This window comes from Tinamus guttatus, unplaced genomic scaffold, assembly GCF_059628265.1.
Source record: "Tinamus guttatus ecotype Peru unplaced genomic scaffold, ASM5962826v1 Tinamus_guttatus_pri_ptg000173l, whole genome shotgun sequence".
Lineage (NCBI taxonomy): Eukaryota > Metazoa > Chordata > Aves > Tinamiformes > Tinamidae > Tinamus > Tinamus guttatus.
In genome coordinates this window covers 706,531-724,348 of record NW_028288707.1, presented here as the reverse complement: position 1 = coordinate 724,348, position 17,818 = coordinate 706,531, and the positions used below count along the sequence as shown (strand labels likewise).

The 17,818-nt window shown below is 39.7% G+C and overlaps 1 protein-coding gene across 4 annotated transcripts in view; it reads left to right on the top strand.

Annotated features, from left to right (window-relative positions):
• LOC104574775 (3',5'-cyclic-AMP phosphodiesterase 4D) overlaps positions 1 to 17,818 on the top strand; it is a 345,941-nt gene that overhangs the window by 289,923 nt on the left and 38,200 nt on the right. For all 4 annotated transcript variants that reach the window (XM_088523262.1, XM_088523263.1, XM_088523265.1 and 1 more), the window contains exon 6: positions 12,065 to 12,177. In XM_088523262.1, the coding sequence (XP_088379388.1) occupies positions 12,065 to 12,177 (113 nt within the window). The remainder of the gene's footprint in view (positions 1 to 12,064; positions 12,178 to 17,818) is intronic.

Below are 17,818 nucleotides of genomic sequence, written 5' to 3'. Positions count from 1 at the left end.
GGCATTTGGGCTTGTTTGAAATATTTTATACAATGGCTATACCATCTGTTCTTTACCACTGGTTCTTGGCTTCTGGGAATCAACATCACAAAAATGGCTTAACAGACAATTTTGTACAGAAAGTACAGCCAGCTTCTGCATTTTCCTGTATCTGTTACTTGAAATAATTGACTCGTGCCATAACTGCACTAAATGCAAGAGTACACAGCAAAAATACCTTATCTTCATAATAAAAATTACTTTCCTCATATAAATGAAAATGACTATACAGTGCCATTTCTAGGTCTCATATTTTCTCTTGTTTGCCTTTCAAATATTTCTAAGTTTATAAACAATATGACTGTTATTCCTTCTAGCCACTTTCCTTGTAAACTCTGCAAGAACTCAGAGTGAAGACAGGCACCTTACTGTGTGCATGTCAGCACCACTGTCAGTGTTATCGCAGAGGCAGGCATGTCCATCTTAGACACTGAAACTGGGCATTTTTTGGCAAAACCTCTGTTTTTTGGGGAAAAAAAAAGAGAGAATTCTTATAATGACTTCTAAACAGATGCAAAAAAACATTAATTCATAATTCAAAAAACATAAAAATAATTTTAAAAAACAGACCCTTTAGTGGTAGGCTTTACAAAGCTTGATTTGCAATGGATTTTGTTCTTACAGTTAGATTTCTTCCTATCTAACAATCACAACTTCGAAGGGAAGCTTTTTCTAGCATTCCATAGCTCTTCTCGCATTTGCAGCTTCTGTACAGTCTAAATGTAGACTGAGCATACTCTTCATCTCAGCACTTGGTAGAAACATTAGTAAAGATTTTGTCTGTAGATGGTGCAGAATCTGATATATCTGAGACCTCTGCACCTCTCTCAGGTTTTCTTCATGTTGTCCTAAAGGTTCAAATGCAGGCACATACCCATGGGCTAACTAAAAAGCAAGAGTATTTTGTGAATATCTTCCACTCATTTGTACCAATGCAATATTGTGTGTGCCTTTGCGTGTAGTCATGGGTTATGGGTTCTCATAAAGATCATAGAATCATAGAATGCCTAAGGTTGGAAGGGACCTCTAGAGATCATCTAGTCCAACCCCCCTGCACACGCAGGGTCACCTAGAGCACGTGGCACAGGACTGCGTCCAAGCGGGTTTGGAAGATCTCCAGAGAAGGAGACTCCACAACCTCTCTGGGCAGCCTGTTCCAGTGCTCTGTCACCCTCATGATCTATTTCCCCATTTAAATATATGGATATATAAAAAACTATATGTATCACAGAGATAATTTGTAAAATAAAGAAGTATTTTGTGTTTTAAACGTAGTTCTAGTAACAGAATAAAAAGTGTTCTTTATTTATAGACTCAAATATAACCAGATATTGCTCTATCAGAATAGATGCTCTGTGCAAGAGAGAATTATTTTTGAATATTTCTCGAATAAATAGCTGTACAATGAAGTGTATACTAGATTTATCAGGTTGCAAGAAAAAACTTTTTAGTAAAAAAAAGATAGTAAGCATTCATTGCTTCAGCTTGTGCAAAGGAATTACTTTTGTGTTTAACAGTTGAATAAACAAAGCAACAAATGTAATTGTTCTCAAACTGAACTGTGTGTTAAATACTCATAGGGGAACTGCACGTCTTTCTTTTATTTTCTTGTTCCGCTTTTAGAGAAATATCTCTATTTAAAGCCATAGGTAGATACCCTCTTTCACATTCTGTTTTCTGGTCACAGCAGGTACTAGAAGCTCCTAAAGTACTCCCGAAGTTACCTCGTGGTGAAGTAACAAGTGCACACTTCCTAATATGCTCCAGACAAAGTTAGCTAATTTGGCTCAGATCAACAGTTAAACTGCTTGAGCTGTCTTAGCTCTTTTACTTGAAGCATATTAGCCCTGCGGTGACATAGCCCAAGATGGAAGAGGATGTTTGTCCAAGGTTCATGGACAAGGTTCTCTTGAGTGGTGGCTGCTATGCCACCTCGTTTTCGAGGCATTTTCCAGTTTTATGCATTCCTTGTGTTCCTAGGCAAGCGCTAGAGAAACTGAGCTGTGGTTAAACTGCCCATGACCAGGGCATCCTGGCATAACATGTTTCCCCTAACATGGAAAGTTATTAGACAGATTACAGAAAAAAGCAGCTGGTGTTTGCATAACGCTGTTAGGACCCTGCACAGTGTCATTTGCTTTATCAAACTACACATACGAATCTAATTAATTTGAAATTACTTAAAACGCTGTGAAGAAACAACAGTGATTTTGAAACCTCGTAGTAGCTGGGGATTACGCAAGCTTTGCCAAGCAGAATAAAACCATTTTACCAGAAGCTTTGATCATGTTAGGTCTCGAAGGAAGTGTAGAGTCATGTTTGGTCAGCACACGAAATTGTGCTTTCAGGAACATGCAGCGGTAGAAGGTAGTCCTTATTCAGTCATTGCTGTCCTTTCCTCAAAATGAACACAAGCTATAGTAGTTAGTAAGCTGCTAAGTGGCGTTTTTTAAAAAATTATGCTATTTAGGTTAAAATATAAATTTGGTGTTTGTAAACATGGCTGGACACCCCTACACTCCTAAAAGTTACTTCATGGCTAAGCTGTTCCTGCTGTTTCAGGTACGTACCATGTTGTATCTAACTTTTTGTTATCACTTGTATGCTCTACTAATCTCTAACTGCCATTGCCACTACTCTTGAGTCTCTCTCCTGAACAAAATTAATGTAGTCTAAATACATATAATTTAGATACAGCTGATTAAACAACTCCAATACCTGTGGAAGGTACTGCATTAACGCTCATTTTTTAGATTCATTGCTATCAGTATTTCTTATAAAAAAAAAACAATTTTTCTCTCTTTCAAAGCTGCCTTTCAAGTTACTTTCAGAATCAAGGTAGTTACATGTAACATATCAAGAACCTGCTATAAACTACTACAGACCAAACTATCTTGAGCAAGGCAATGAACAGTCATCCCAAAAGATGATTCTTTTAAGATTTTCAACAAGAAATACTCTTTAATAAAGTCACTTCTTCAATAGTAAATGATCACAAATGTTGCCAGGTGAAGGAAGTTGCTAATAGGGAAAATATCTGTAATTATTTACAAAATATTTATCTGTTTAGGGAAGTTAGTAGTAGAAGGTGCAGCAGAATCAAATATGTAGACTACAGCTCAATTAGAAGATTTTTTTTTCTTCACAGCATTTTGAAAAGAAATTTTTTCTCTGATAAAAGCTAGTGAATCCTTCCCTGCTGGCAGTATATTAATTTTACCAGATTTCCGAAGAGTGGACAACTGCTTGCTGCCTTTTTGCCCTATCTGTATTTTCCTGCTGCCTTCATATTTACCCCTTGAATTTCAGAAACATATTTGTTTTGGTAATACCTGTGTGGACTGCAGTTGTCTGCTTGGTTTTGTATTCTGTGAGGGATAGGACAGTTCTTGGATAGCAGATTGGGATGACACTACCAGTTTGAATTACAGGTTTGCATACAGAGAGAAAAGAGGTTATCCATAGTGAGAAATGTAGTTACTTAGGTTTCTTTAGATATGTTCCAGTGTCATTTCTTTGATACCCATGGAATGAGTAGATGAGAAACTCTTGAAGAGACTTGAAAATTGGAACAGCTCTAGCTCAGCTGGTAGAGTCGTTCTTAAAAGATGATTAACAAACCTGATCTTTCAAAGGAAAAGGGAAAAAATGTTATAGTGTTGAAATTGGCTTTTTGCACATATAAATGTCATAGGATTAAGAACAATATTTTTAAATGATGAATTGAATCACGAGATACAGATCTTTATTCCATAGTGCTTTTTTCTTGCTCTTAGGAAATCAATTTTTCTTAGGAATAAGTTTTAAATTCCTTACTGGGCCAAGTTTCCTTTTGCAGCACTGATGAAGAATCACTAGTGAGCTTGTTAAGGCTTTGACATTCTTGGGGCGAATTTGCACATTAGCCTCAGTTACTATGAAACCCACAGCAACTGGCTGGGGTGATATCCGGATTGCTGGAACAGCCAGGCTGCCAAATCTAGCTGATTGTCTGAAGAGGGTCAGAATTCTTATTGCAATTTTTCATCTGAATATAACAGTTTTTTAAAAAAACTTTACTGTTATTAAGTGTACCCTAGAAAAATTTCCCAGCTTCATTAGTTGGTATTACTGGAATATTACTGAAATGATACTGATTATCAAGGTAGGATCTCAAACGATCAAGTTGTGGTATGGACCTTGGTATCTGCCATTGGAGCTGCTCCACTTTGTATCAGTAAATAAAACATCGAACCACAGAGATACCAACCCTTTTGCAGGGCAAAGAAGTGAAAAGCTTCCTTTTTATTATTGATTACAATAATTACAATTTTGTTATTGTTTACAATTTGATTCTTCAGCAAAAAAAATCAAGAGATTCACTTCAAAATAGTAAACTGCTTGCATTTGGGGTATTCGTATAGGATACTAGAAAATTGCAAAAGATTTGAACCCTTTGAATTCAGTTACATAATAATCAGGCTGTTAGCTCTTTTAGGGTAATAAAGATTTTACTTTATTGCATCTCAGAAAAAAAAAACAAGAATTTGGTGTCACTCTTCTGTAGAACAAGATTATATATATATATATATGTGTACTTTAAAAAAAAATCTTAAAAACAAAATCTATCAGGAAAAAATATTTCTCATCATTTCTGATTTGGACCTATATTCATGGGAGGACAAAAGAAGCAGCTGGGGAATCTCACACAGAAAATAAGGCACAGAGCAAGATAGATTAAAAAATACTAGAATGTATCTTTTTTTTTTCCTTACTACCACTTTTGATCTCTAATGGTTTTACTTCATCTTTCTAAAATTCAGGGGATAGATCATCAGTTAATGTGAAACTGTGGCACCATTTAGATCGATGCTGAACATTTGACGCAGAGTGTTTTTCAAAAAGGAAATGTAAGGAAAAAAAATCCTGTGGGTTTCAGGGAAATGTACTGTTAATGAATATTGTGAAAGAGCTGAAATGTGCTGTAAGGGAAAGACTGACACAGTGTTTGTCAAGTTTTAAACTTGACGCATGGAGGAGCAGGTTGAGCTGTTCTGTGGTTTTGCCTGATGACGTTTGTCAGTCACATACCTGTCATCCAAAACAAACCCTTTTCCAGGCTGGCCTTTCACAGCTCCAAAAGCAGTGACTGGTACTTACAGGGTCATCTCCAGGGTTAGGAGCCTCTGGGATAATTTCCTGAGGCATTATGACACAGAAATGTCGTAGAAATAATGATTGACTCATTGTCCAGTAGAAAGAAACTCGGTGACTAACATAATTCATTCAGATTAAAGTGCAAATTTCTTATCTATGACATAAATATCATAAAAGTTAGGCATGTCTGGTTTGTGTAAGAGTCCTTGTGTTTCTTAGGAAAATAATCAAAGCAATTGAAGTGTTTTTCTCTGAAAAACAATATTAAAAGCAAGTAACATTGTGCATAAAAAAATATGGGAGGTGACCCACAGAGCTGATGTATTTGCACAGCTTACTGTATAAATAAGATTTAATCCTGAATGGAGCTCTAGGGCACTAGTATAAAAATATTTTAATATATTAATAAACAATGAATCTCGAAAGAGAGAAACCAGACATCTATGATAACAGCAAATAAAACAGCTGTGATGTTCTGTTGAAATTATTTTGTTAAAACTATGTTTATCCGTCTCTCTAATCTTACAGTCTGTAGGCAAAAAGATTACTCATTTCTTCAGTGGAGTCAGAGATAAGCTTGGAGTTTTACAGGACCAGGAGATGTGATGGTGCATGGTATGCAGACCTTACAGAGTAAGGGACTGCTCTACCACACACTCATTGGGAATCATTCAGCAGGAGCATCCTCTGTCATTCAGGCTGGAACCCCCAGGCCTTACCATCCTTCTGTTATCTTTAGTGGGATATGAGGGTCCCCTGCTACAGAGTAGGTCGCAGGCCCAAAGGCTGAATCAGGCAATCACTTGACCTGAGAGGAAAGCTTTAAAAACTAAATAAATATTGAAACTAAAAGAGATAGTTATGGGTTACCCGTGTTCTTCGTTTAGAGAAAAATGTAGCAGCTTAACTCATTTGCCCCATGTAGATACTTACTGTGATACCTAGCAGTCCATAGGAATCTATTTCAAATCTAAATTACTGCCAGGATCATATAGGTCATTTTTAAGGTGTTTTCTCCAGAAAATGCTAGCTGCTACCTATTATCTTTTGACACCATTGACCACTGTCAGACAAATCTGATGGCGAGGTAGTAATTTTTTTCATTCCTCTAAGTTATGTGAAAAAGAACAACCAAGAACAAATATAGAGGACCATATTAACACTGTCATTAAAAAAAAAAAAAGAAGAAGAAAAAAAAAAAGAAAAAAAAAAAGTTTGAGCACAACTCTTCTTGGACATGTAGAGAACCTAAACAGAAAAGAGCCAATAGAAATGCCTCAACTCTTAGAAAGTTTTCACGCAGCTTTCACTTTTTAAGGTGAAAGCACTTAAGCACTTTTCTAAGAAAAATACAGACCCTGCAAGACTTTCCCAGGTGGTACTCCCAGGTTGTAAATTTCAGTTTTGTCTAAACAAGTTCTAGTTGGCAGTAAAAGGATTTGGTGAACAAACACACTTTGTTTTGGGCTTTTGGAGCTATTGGTCTTTCAGAGGAAACAAGCAATAATCTGCTTAAAAGTATGGTAGTTTCTAATGGATTTATACTGCTTTGACAAAAATTTGAGTTATTCCTTTTATGTTCTGATTTAATGTTCTAGGTAAAATAGGAAGACAAAACTCTTACGGAGTTTTTTAACCGTGAAGTTTTATACGTGGAAATTTAGTGACTTGCAATTCTTGTTGTTTTCATCCTAATTCCAAGAATAACATATAACAGTTGAGCTCTTCAGCAAAATCCTGATGGGGGCAATGTAATAAATATCCTTTAATCCCTTCTACTGGGATCAGACAATGTGGTAGAACAACAAACATGACAGTGTGACTGTTTGAACCATCCACTTTTTGCCAGAATGGCATTTATTTTCTCAACTGCTAAATTAATTTAGTTCTGCTTTGGAGAACTGTCACTTCTCTCAGTGTGTTGCATCAGCAGCAGTATCCTACTCAAAATCAAACTGTTTCACAGCTGTAAAGGGAACTGATCTCCAGGATACATTTTTTCCTCAAAATCTAATTTGTTCATGAATATAATAAAGCAATTAAGATACATTCAAAGTGCATCAGACAAACTTTCCTTTGTTTTTTCATTTTGAGAAAGGTTGGTTGAAGTGTTTACTTCTTTTCCCTCTGAGTGACACCAGTCCTTCTGGCAGCTTCTTACAGACAGTGGTGCGGAAACTATTAATCCTTAGCCAACAGCAGTAGGACAGGAATGGAGATAGGGATGTGTGGAAACAGAAGTTCTTTCAGCCTGTGAGGAGTTGATATAGATGTTCACAAACATTTTGATGTACTCTGTCATTAAAGTAGTAAATTACTTAAATATGCTGTATGTATTTAATGCTTGTTTTCCTACCTGGCTTTAAAAAAAAGTCCTTCTTAATAGTCTGCTGTACTACTTTGGCATTTCAAGACTGTTTCTTTGGGTTAATACATGTAGCAATACTAACATTATTAAGGCCAAATATTAGAACAAGCCATAACAGTTAATGACTTGCTTAGTTCCAGACCTTTTCTACAGGGTGGACCAAATCTTTGACAGAGAGAAAATAGTGGAGGAAGCCCCTACAAGTACCAACCTGAACCCCATGTGGTGGAACTGAACTACATAGTGAGGACCAGATTATATAGTTCTCCTACAGTTGTGGGAGTCAAAAGTGTCATCCTTACATTAAACTGCTTAAAACAAACCTGTTTTAAACCACAGTATCTTCTTACTGGACATCTTCAGCCTTCCCCTTACCTGATTTTGCAAGAATGTGAATATATGCCCCTTAAATATGCAGTCATAAGGAGATTGATATATGGCATATGTAAATTTCTCTGAGACCAGTAGAAAAATATCAAGTATGGGTAGAAAAATACGTTTTCCCACCCATGAAAGCAGTAGTACAGTTCCTTCAGGTCGTCATTTAATATATGTTTTGCCTTTGCATTTGTTTATATGGTCCTTTTTTATAATATAAGTGTAAATAGAGTAGTTTGACAAGCTGTCCATAAATGGACTTTATCATTTTTGTGCCTGTTGTTTCCTGGAAGTTACTACATTTTTCTGCTCAAGGAGATAAGGCAGTTTTCATATCTTAAGGCTCATGCTGCTGGCAAAGCATAAAGCAATAGGTCTCCAGGTTCAAAAGAAGACCAGTTCTGCTCATGAGGGCATGGTCTGTATGTACAAGGCTACTAAATGGTGCGCTTGATTTTTCTTCTCTGGAATGGAAATTTGGAGAGATTCCTGGCATGGAAGCAACCAAGTGTTCAAAGTGGAACTAACAGAAAAAGCTTCTGAGAAATCTGCAGTCACTGAGTTGCTTTCCCAAATGCACATTCCAAAATCTGATCAAGAGGGCTTTGTTTTACATGTGATTGTGGAGGGTGTTCATCAGCTTTCTAGGTTGCTAAACCAAATAATCTTTTTGTATTTACATCTTAACTGCAGTATGACATCTGAACACTCCACAAAGAAAGTGTTTTGAGTCACAGTGCTGATGATTTTCTCTCGAAAACATAAATGGAAAATTATTTCTTTTTCTGTTGTGATGTGAGTGATTAAGAAAAGGGATGCTATTTTTTTCTATGCTGAATCTGTTTTAATATGGCTATGCTTAATAGAAGGTGGCAACATTGACTAAAATGTTAAAAGTCACTTCAATTTATAGGCCATCAGTTAAGGCTAACAGACATCAGTTAAGTACTAACAGATAGACTTACTGAAAAAAATCACATTTTGAAACGCAGACTATTTTTTGAAATGCTGTGGTAGTGAGAGAGACAGAAACACTTGGTCCAGTGATACTGTTGCTTCAGATTTGAAGGTTACACCAGGCAGAAGAGCAAAAAAAAATGGTCAGCAAATGCCGGAAAGAGATCTAGATCTGCGTTTTGCAGTAGACCTTCAGCTCATCTTCATTTTCACTAGCCTGCATGTTCCAAGAGCTTCTTGCATCTGCCTACATCCAGAAATATAGTCCACACACTGACCGTACCTGGAGCACTTCACAGTTTGCCTGAGACCTTTTCTTGCCTGAGACAAGATCTTTTCTTGTCTCAAATATGCTCCTATTTTAAGGCAGCAAGGTAGTCAAAAGCCCTTGGCTGTGTGCTTGGTAGGTCAACTTCTTTCCAGCTTCTTGGCATCCCTCAGACAACCTCAGGCGATCAGACAACAGTGATGAATCTGGAATATACCTCTTAAACTGTCTTAAAAGGGCTTAGAGCACTGAAAAGACTAGCATAAATACACTGTAGTATTGCTTTTCCTTCTCTGGAATACTATGACAACATTTACAAAACTCATGACAAACCATTAAATAAAATGTATGCTATCCCTATCATCATATAGCAATTTTTCTCTTTGAACGGAATTAGTTTCTAAAGGTGTGAATGAGAGATATAGCCTTCTCTAGTGTGGGATTAGCAGCAGTGCTAAGATCCACTAGAACCTCCTTTTTAATAAGGAAAAAATGTACAATACCAAGTGGTTATGGCTAAACTTCGTTCTTTTCGTTAGCCTTTAATTTGTTTTTCCTAGATACCATATTCATTGCTAGACATGATGGGATTGTTTATATTAATCTGTGAATTGGAAGGAGAACATTTGCTGTCACTTCCTTTTTTTTTAAAAAAAAAAAAAAAACCATTTGAGTAGTATGCAAATTTTCAAAGTAACTGGTGTTTCTCTCAGAAACTGTATTTCTTTCCCTCTTATTAAGGCTTAATGAGTTAGAAAAAGAATCTTTGAAATAAATAAAAAAAAATCCACACAAAAATCTCTGATTTACAGAAGTTAATGTCTGGGGACTCCACTCCCTGCAATCTCTTCTTGATCCTTCTGCAGACAGAAAGGGGCCACAGCAGCCTGCATTACCCTTGCTGAATGACCGTGGCATGGAGCTAGCCCTCTTCGGCTTGTGTGATTCTGGCAAAAAGCTCGCTCCTGTGCCTATGCCAAAAAACGATGGGTTTTTGACTATCCAGACTGGGAATAATTACATGGTGCGGCCCAGAGGTAACCCAGAGGTCAGGAACACTTCTGTGAGGCTGTCAGATCTGGGTGACTGCTGTTTATTTTTTTATTTTTAGCTCAGCAGTGACAGGGTGTTATACTTAAAAGCTGTTAACCTAGACAACATTTTCCACAACATTTTATAACAGCAAAAGCGTGGAGCAGATTTAGAGCTTCAGTACTGCTTGGAGAATCTTTCCTGAGGCCGCTCAGCAACCAGGCGGGTGCTTTTGTCATGGGTGCCTTGTCACTAGCTGATGCCTTAGAATAAGGATATTTAAATTGGTATTTTTAATGCGTAGATAACGAACTGAGCATTTTGTTAGTTTAATTCAAATTCAACGTGTTTTCGTTGCTTTCATGCTTCTCAGAAAAAAAACCCACACTCTTACAGTCATCATTATCTCAAGGGGTGATGCTTGATCATGAAGCAAAACACAAATTTCCCAATATCTGATTTTCAAGAAGTGCTGCAGGCTGGCCAGACAAGAAGCCAGTGTTGGGCATGCTCGTTTTACCTCACTTCATTATGTGTTTTATCCTCAATGAAATCATTGTATAAGGTCATCAGATAACTATGCATATGTTAAACTCATCTCTGCCTCGTCAGAAATATTTAACACAGCGCACTTACAAACATGCCATGAACAGAGTTCCTTACATTTCTAGCATGGATCTGGATGAAATCTGCACTTTGAGGTCAGCGTACAAATTGTTCCTTTTCAAGAACCAGTCGCACTTAGCTTAGGGCTATTTAAAAATAATTCAGAAGGGCAGTGAGGTGAGCTGTGATGATTTTGTTGTGTTGGAGAATGTCACAGATTCCCTTCTGATGGATGCAAAGTCTGGAATATCCTGATTTTGCTTGCCAGGGGAAATTTGGGATAGGGAGGGGGTTGGGTAGCATTTATAGTAAGTATAGCCTGCCTCTATGATTCAGTGGGGAGGTTGTTGTTAAGTATCTGTTAACGTTGCAGTGACAGATTAACCGTGATGCAGGCAAATGCTGATTTTTTTTTCTGTAAACAGCTCTGCCAATTAATCTCAATCCAAACTCCTTGTTCCCGTCATGCCTTTTTTTTTTTTTTTTTTTCCAAAAATGAGTGGAGGCTGTTCAAACTTCTGTAATGTTTTTGAAATATCCATGAGTTTGCACAAAGTCCAGCGGCTCCGAGGGAAGCCAAAGCTCTGGAGCGCGCAGTTGGTGGTGTGAAATAGATGAAGCTAGTGTGAACCCTGTGTGTCAAACTGCAACGCGCTGAACTGTTTATCCGCCCTCCTTCCTCCTTGCGGTTCAGCTCTGCGAGTTTCAAGCCCACAGGCTGCTCTGAAAACCGACCTGCAGCAAACTCGCACAGGCGGCCACTTCCCGCCCCAATGGAGCGCGCTCCCACCGCTCCTCTTCCCGAGCCACCACGGACGCGCTGCGCACACTGCGGAGTGTGGGGGGGAGCGCAAATACTGCCGCAATATTTGAACGTGCCTTTGACAGCTCCGGCGCTCGGCGCGCTCCTCTACCCCCATGCGCGCAGCTTGCGCGCAGTTTACGCGCATCACCCGCTTAACCTCGGCGGGGGGGACGGGACTGATTCACGCCCGCGGGGGAGGCGCCGCGGGCCGCGCCGGGCCGGGCCGGGCCGGGCCGCCCCCAGGGCGGTGCTGCGGGCGGGTGCAGCGCGGGGCGCGGCGCTTCGGGCACAAACTTTGTTGCGGGCTGCGAGGGGCTGCGCTGCGCCCCGCGCGGAGCCCGGCGCCGCAATATGCGGGAGCAGCGCCCATGTGCGCGCACGGGGCAGCTGCGGGCGGGCGGCGGGATGGAGCCGCTGGCGCTGCTCGCTAGCCCCGGGCTGCGGGCTCAGCGCGCCTTTCCGTGTCTCTTGGCAGAGGAGGCCTACCAGAAGCTGGCCAGCGAGACCCTGGAGGAGCTCGACTGGTGCCTCGACCAGCTGGAGACCCTGCAGACCCGCCACTCCGTCAGCGAGATGGCCTCCAACAAGGTAGGAGCCGCCGGGGAGCGGGCACGAGGCGGCGGGACTGGCCGTTGCGCGGGGATCCGCAGCGTTTCCGCGCGTGTCGCTCTCGGAGCGCGCGGAGCCGCCGCTCTGGCTCCGCGCATCCCGCCTCGCTGCGCGCCGGCGGCGGCAGGCGGCCGAGGACGGCGCTTAAGCACCGCGTGGAGCTGCCCTGCTCGGGCTCGGGCGGAGGGAAGAGCAGGTGGCCGCGGCCCGGCTTGGTTCGGCTCCCGCGGGCCGGGAGCGCTGCGGGCCCGGCCCGGTCCGCCCGGTGCCGCCGGCCCGCTCGCGGTCCCTGCCTTGCGGCGGTGCCCGCACCGCCCGCGGGGACCTCGGCCCGGTGGCGCTTCTGCTGGTGCCGAGAACAGGTACCCCGGCCTCTGGGAGCTGCGTGCCTAGCGGGAGAGAAGAGGGAAATTTTAATTAGAGCGAATAAAGCGACTTTCTCTTCCTTTTTTTTGGGGGGGGGGGTTTCTTTCTTTCTTTACTTGTACCTAGGAAAGCTGATGTTAAGTGTTTCAGCGCCTTTTTACCACTTTAGTTGTAACTGGGATTTTTTAAGACAAAAATTGTGGGGTTTGACTCAGTTTATGCCACTTTTTTTTTTCTTTCATGATTTGACCACCACTACCAAATATCTGCAGTTTCCTCATTGATACTTAAGCCTATGTTCAGCTCAGCCTGCATGTAAGATACTGGTTTGAGAGCTTGAACTCTTGAACAGTTTGGTCTCATAATATAAGGAACTTTTTTTCTTTGCCATGCCTTGTGCATCTCATATCATTAGAGACTTAGCAGCAATTAAATCTCCATTCTAAGAGTTATTTACTTGGAGTTGCCCAAGTCACAAAACTATGTTTTTGGTTTTTATCACTAATTAGAAGATGTAATTGCTCAGAACATATTGTGTGTATATATATGACATATGACATATATACATACCTGACATATCATATATATGTGCTATGACATATATGTGTATATATGTGCTATATGCGCTGTCAAGAGCTTGGAAGTCAGTTTCAGCTCTTTCTGAATCCAGTAATAAAACTTCTCTTGTTTTCAAAGAGAATAAGATCAGGCAAACACTTATGGCCTGATCTTTTCCTGCAAACACATTTGAACATCTATCAGTTTCCTCATATAGTGCATAGCCATTATTTCACAAGAAGCTGGACATCCTTCAAGTATTTATTTATTATGTGTATAGAATGTGGTATATTTTGTGAACAATGAAGGCAAGATATTCTAGAGTAAGGTATAATTAATTACAAATCAATGTTTTTACTTTGTTAACTTCAGCTTTTTATTAAAAGAAGACCTTTTTTTTTTTTTTTTTTATAAAACATGACAACTGCTTTGCCTCTAGGAATAAATACCAAGGTACTGCATCCTATACTGTTACATGTCCATTTGTTTGAGGTAGGTAAAGGATAGTTTCCTATAGAATAATAGAATCATTACAGTTGGAAAAGAACTTTGAGATCATCAAGTCCAACTGTAAGCCTGTCAACACCATACCCGTTAAACCAACAGATTACTGGGTAAGCATTCTTAACCTGTTTATTGAAATTGAAAGGAAAATGTGATTCAGAAGGAATCACGGAGGGTTTTCTTGCATCAAAAATAAGATCATGAAGATCATGAAGAGAAGGAATACATGTTGGCTATATGGTAGGAGTAGTTGTCATAGTTAATGTGAAGGAATTTTATATTGCAGTAATGTATCGCCTCAATCTGCTTGATCTATCAAGTATGAATGTATCTACTTGAGTATTTCTACTGCAGTATTCAGGAACACTGTTAGTATTACTGGCTTGGGAAGGAATAGGCACTGTTCAGTTTTGCAGGTTATACTCAGTTTTGAAGGTAAGCTTTTTTTTTTTTTTTCCCTCCTTGTTTGTATAGGAAGCTCTGTGACAGCTTTCAGTGCTGGTTTTTGTTTTTAATAGAAGTAAAAAGTAAATCAGTTTACATTAACTGTCCTGAAAGTAAATGAATAAAAAATAAATCAGTGAGCCTAGAATGCAGAAAGATTTTACTTTTAGGTGTGTAACAAGTTGCTCTAAGCAATGGTTTTATTCCAGATTATTAAAACATATCTGGCATCTGTCTATTTACCATAGCTGCAAGCTCTGTAAGGTATGTAGATAAGTGATGTTATTTGGGGTTATAGAGAAACTGCAGCGGATAAACTTTGCTAAAAGCTAAGAAAATAGACTTCGGTGCAGCAGGAATATTCAAGAGTACACAGTTCTCTATCCCAAGAGTAAGCCTTGCAAAATCGGATGTGAAAATCGGGAAATGGAACATTTTCAGTTTGTAGCATGGTTTCTCTCCCTGTTTCCCTCTTTCTAAATTTCTTTATTAAACCTGCTCCCAGTGCTCCATTAGCAGTAGCTGGTGACGTGCACACATCACATGCCCGAATGACTGAAAGTAGGATGATACAGATATGGGAAAAGATCCTTCTTCTGTTCTCCCTGCTTGAGGTTGCTTGAAGACAACCCCAGCATGTGTGCGTGTCAGTGCAGCCCCAGAAACGTGCTCTGGAGCTGCCCTTTAGGAAGCCGGACAGGATGCCTGACTGGCAAAGTTGCATCCAGATCCAGATGTTTTTGTTGAGATGGTGCCTCAGTTCCCAGGCATCCTTGAAGTGGCAGGTTACTGAGTGCCTGGAGGCGCTGCATGCTCACGGATAGATTTCTGAAGCATAGATAGTAAATAAATCACTTTTCAAAAGGTCATCGTATTTAAAAGTACTGTTATAACTGTCACAGTGCTTGATGTTTTCTTAACTTACTGGCTCGTGGAATCAAATGGTAACTAGGGAATTCCAGCTTCTCTTAAAAATTAAGGAAGCTTCCAGTGCTCATATTTGTGCAAGAAAAGAATGTAAATCTTGAAAGACCCAGAAATTAGAAACCAGATAGGAACCTTACATTTTTAAAAACGCTCTTTTTAAAAATTTTGTCAACTTATTTCTAATTTTATAGATTATATGTTGTCAATATTGTCTATAGTCAGTATACGCTGATTCTTGGCAGGGACTTAGATTACTGTGACAGATAATAAATAAATAAACAATGCCAATAATAAAGATGTAGCAACCACTTTCTGCTGGACTGCAGATTTTAGATTAGTCAAACACAGAGGAACTCTGTAATGAAATGTATATGCAAACAGATATTTTCACTTCTGTAATTACAATTTTGCAAGCATCTGGTATATCGCTTTGTGTGTCTGGGTACCTGAATTTAGACATGGAAAAGTTTCAATTCATGTTGCATCTGTTTTAGGTTTACTGCAGTTAACTTTTTTGCAGGATTTGCTGATAACAGGCAATAAACTGCAGCATGGAAAAAACTCATTGAGATTTGATGTTAGGGTCATAATGGAAATTTCTTTTATACTGAAAACTTCTGTGAATGTCTCTTTGCTAGAGGAAGCTTTCTAGGTGTTGACCATAAGATTTAAGTTTAATTCAGTTCGACCATGCTAACTATGAAGCTACTTCTTTTTTTTCCATAATGACTATTTCTTTAGTTGTGTACCTTGTATACCAGTATTTGGAAGTGATTGGAGATAAAAGCTGAAGTCTATTTACAGACAGTTTTTAGTGCTAGTTATTAATGGAAAAAAAAGTCTATGTTTTGAATGATATGAAGATACCCAGAACATCACTTTTATTTGAGTAGCATGGTCTTGGAGAATTAGTCAGTAGGGTAACAATCAGTACAAATGTCAATGTGATCATGGTTCATGTTTATGGTCCTGTACTTGTCACCCATGACTTACTTCCAGACAATAATCTCACTATCTGTTAAAGAAACCAGGGAGCTTTGCGCTGGCAATTAATAAGATTTTATTTTAAAAAGATATCTTTTCCTAGCTGTAAACATTTATTGTAAATTACTAGGACAGTGGAAGAAAAAAAAAAAAAACTTGAAATCTGCTCAGTTGGTTTAATTTTTTATGTTGTCTCCTGAAGCACCCTGCTACCCTGCCAGTGTGAGCTGTTGTATAATCATATTTTCCTGTTACTAAAAAGTATTTTTCCTCTCTTCCTCTACAGTGCCTGTGTTACATTTCACACAGCCAACAGAGCCAACAGAGAGAACTGAATAACATAATGTTCATGGAAAAAAAATAAAATAAAAAGCTTAAGTAATTACTTCGCTTAAAAGCTAGATGTTTTTAATAAGGGACTACGTATAAATCCCCAGAGATGCTTTGAACAGTTTTGTTTTAGCACTGCTGTGTCTGCTCACGGCATGGGTGAGCCCGGCTGCGCAGCCAGAGCGCTTGCATGCGTTCCTCGGCACCACGGGCACCAGCTCCTGCCGGGAAAGGACCTTGTTTTGGGGCCGTCCTGTCATTCCTTACGTCTTGGGGTGCAGAACTGGGGACAGGCTCTGGCTCTGGGCTTGGTCCAGTCATCTTTTCTCTTTATTTTAGTCTGTGGAAGAAACTTCAGTGGTATTGTGGTCAGTAACTCTGTAAGTGCTTAGATAGAATTAATCTAAAGCTAATGAAAATGGCTAATATCACTCACTCAATCATGGTTGGGAAGTCAGCTTTTATTAACAGACAAGTTTTTAGTGCCATCTTTTTTAGTTGTTTCTGCCAACTTTTTCATACAATTTATCACACAGGTAGAAGCTTCTTCTCAGAATTTGCATTTTATGTGTAGGAACATTTTTTTTCGTAATACTTTTTACAAACGTGAAAGCTCAGGCAGAGAAAAATACAATCCCCTCTATCATAGTCACAGATTAGAGTGACCTGCTTCCAATTACAGGGACGGATAATGTTGTCATATCCACTTAAGAGGATTTGAACATCAGTCATTCTCTTGGGCGTCAGCTATTGCACATGAAAAATATGTGCTGAAAACAAAACAGTGGAAAAGGAATTTGTTGTTAGCATGAGTAAAGTGCTGCAAAGCAGACAGGTCCTCTGCTTTGCTTCTCAGATATGAAGAGTGCAGATAGCCAGAGCAGAAATCCATGGTGTTTATTGCGTGACGGTGTCCTTATGTAATGTCTAGCAGTACCATCACACTTAGCCAGCTGACATGATAGTTTAATTGGCTCTTGATGTTCCCGGGTCTTTCTAGGAAAATCTAAGCATTTGGTTAGCTCTTTAGAGCGCTGCTTCTGACCAGGGTGCAATTAGGCAAGAGGCAGCTGTTCTCAAGCAAAAGTTTGAGTGCAGCATCAGGGAATATTTTGTCCATTAAGGATTTGGATTTGTATGGTGATGGAGTAAAGAGACCTGAGCATATTAGAGTGGTGAATGGGGGAACTTAAATGATTGTGTATTTATGCAGGACCCCAGATTTGTTTTATTCTATAACAAGAGAAAAGGGTGAGAGGACTGTGGAGGGAAGAGAAAAGCTTCCTTCCCAGGTTCGCTCCACCCTCGTTGTGCCATGGAGCCATCCCAGAGGAATTTTGAGGCCTCTGGGCTGGAGTGCCCTTCCTTGTGCACAACCTGACTTGCTCCCTCGTGCGACTGTTTGTGCTTGTGGAGAACAGCAAACTTGCCCTCGGGTAACCGCAGTGCTGAGTGAGGTTTGACGAGGAGATGGCGCTTCGCTGGTCGTATTGCACACAATCTTGCT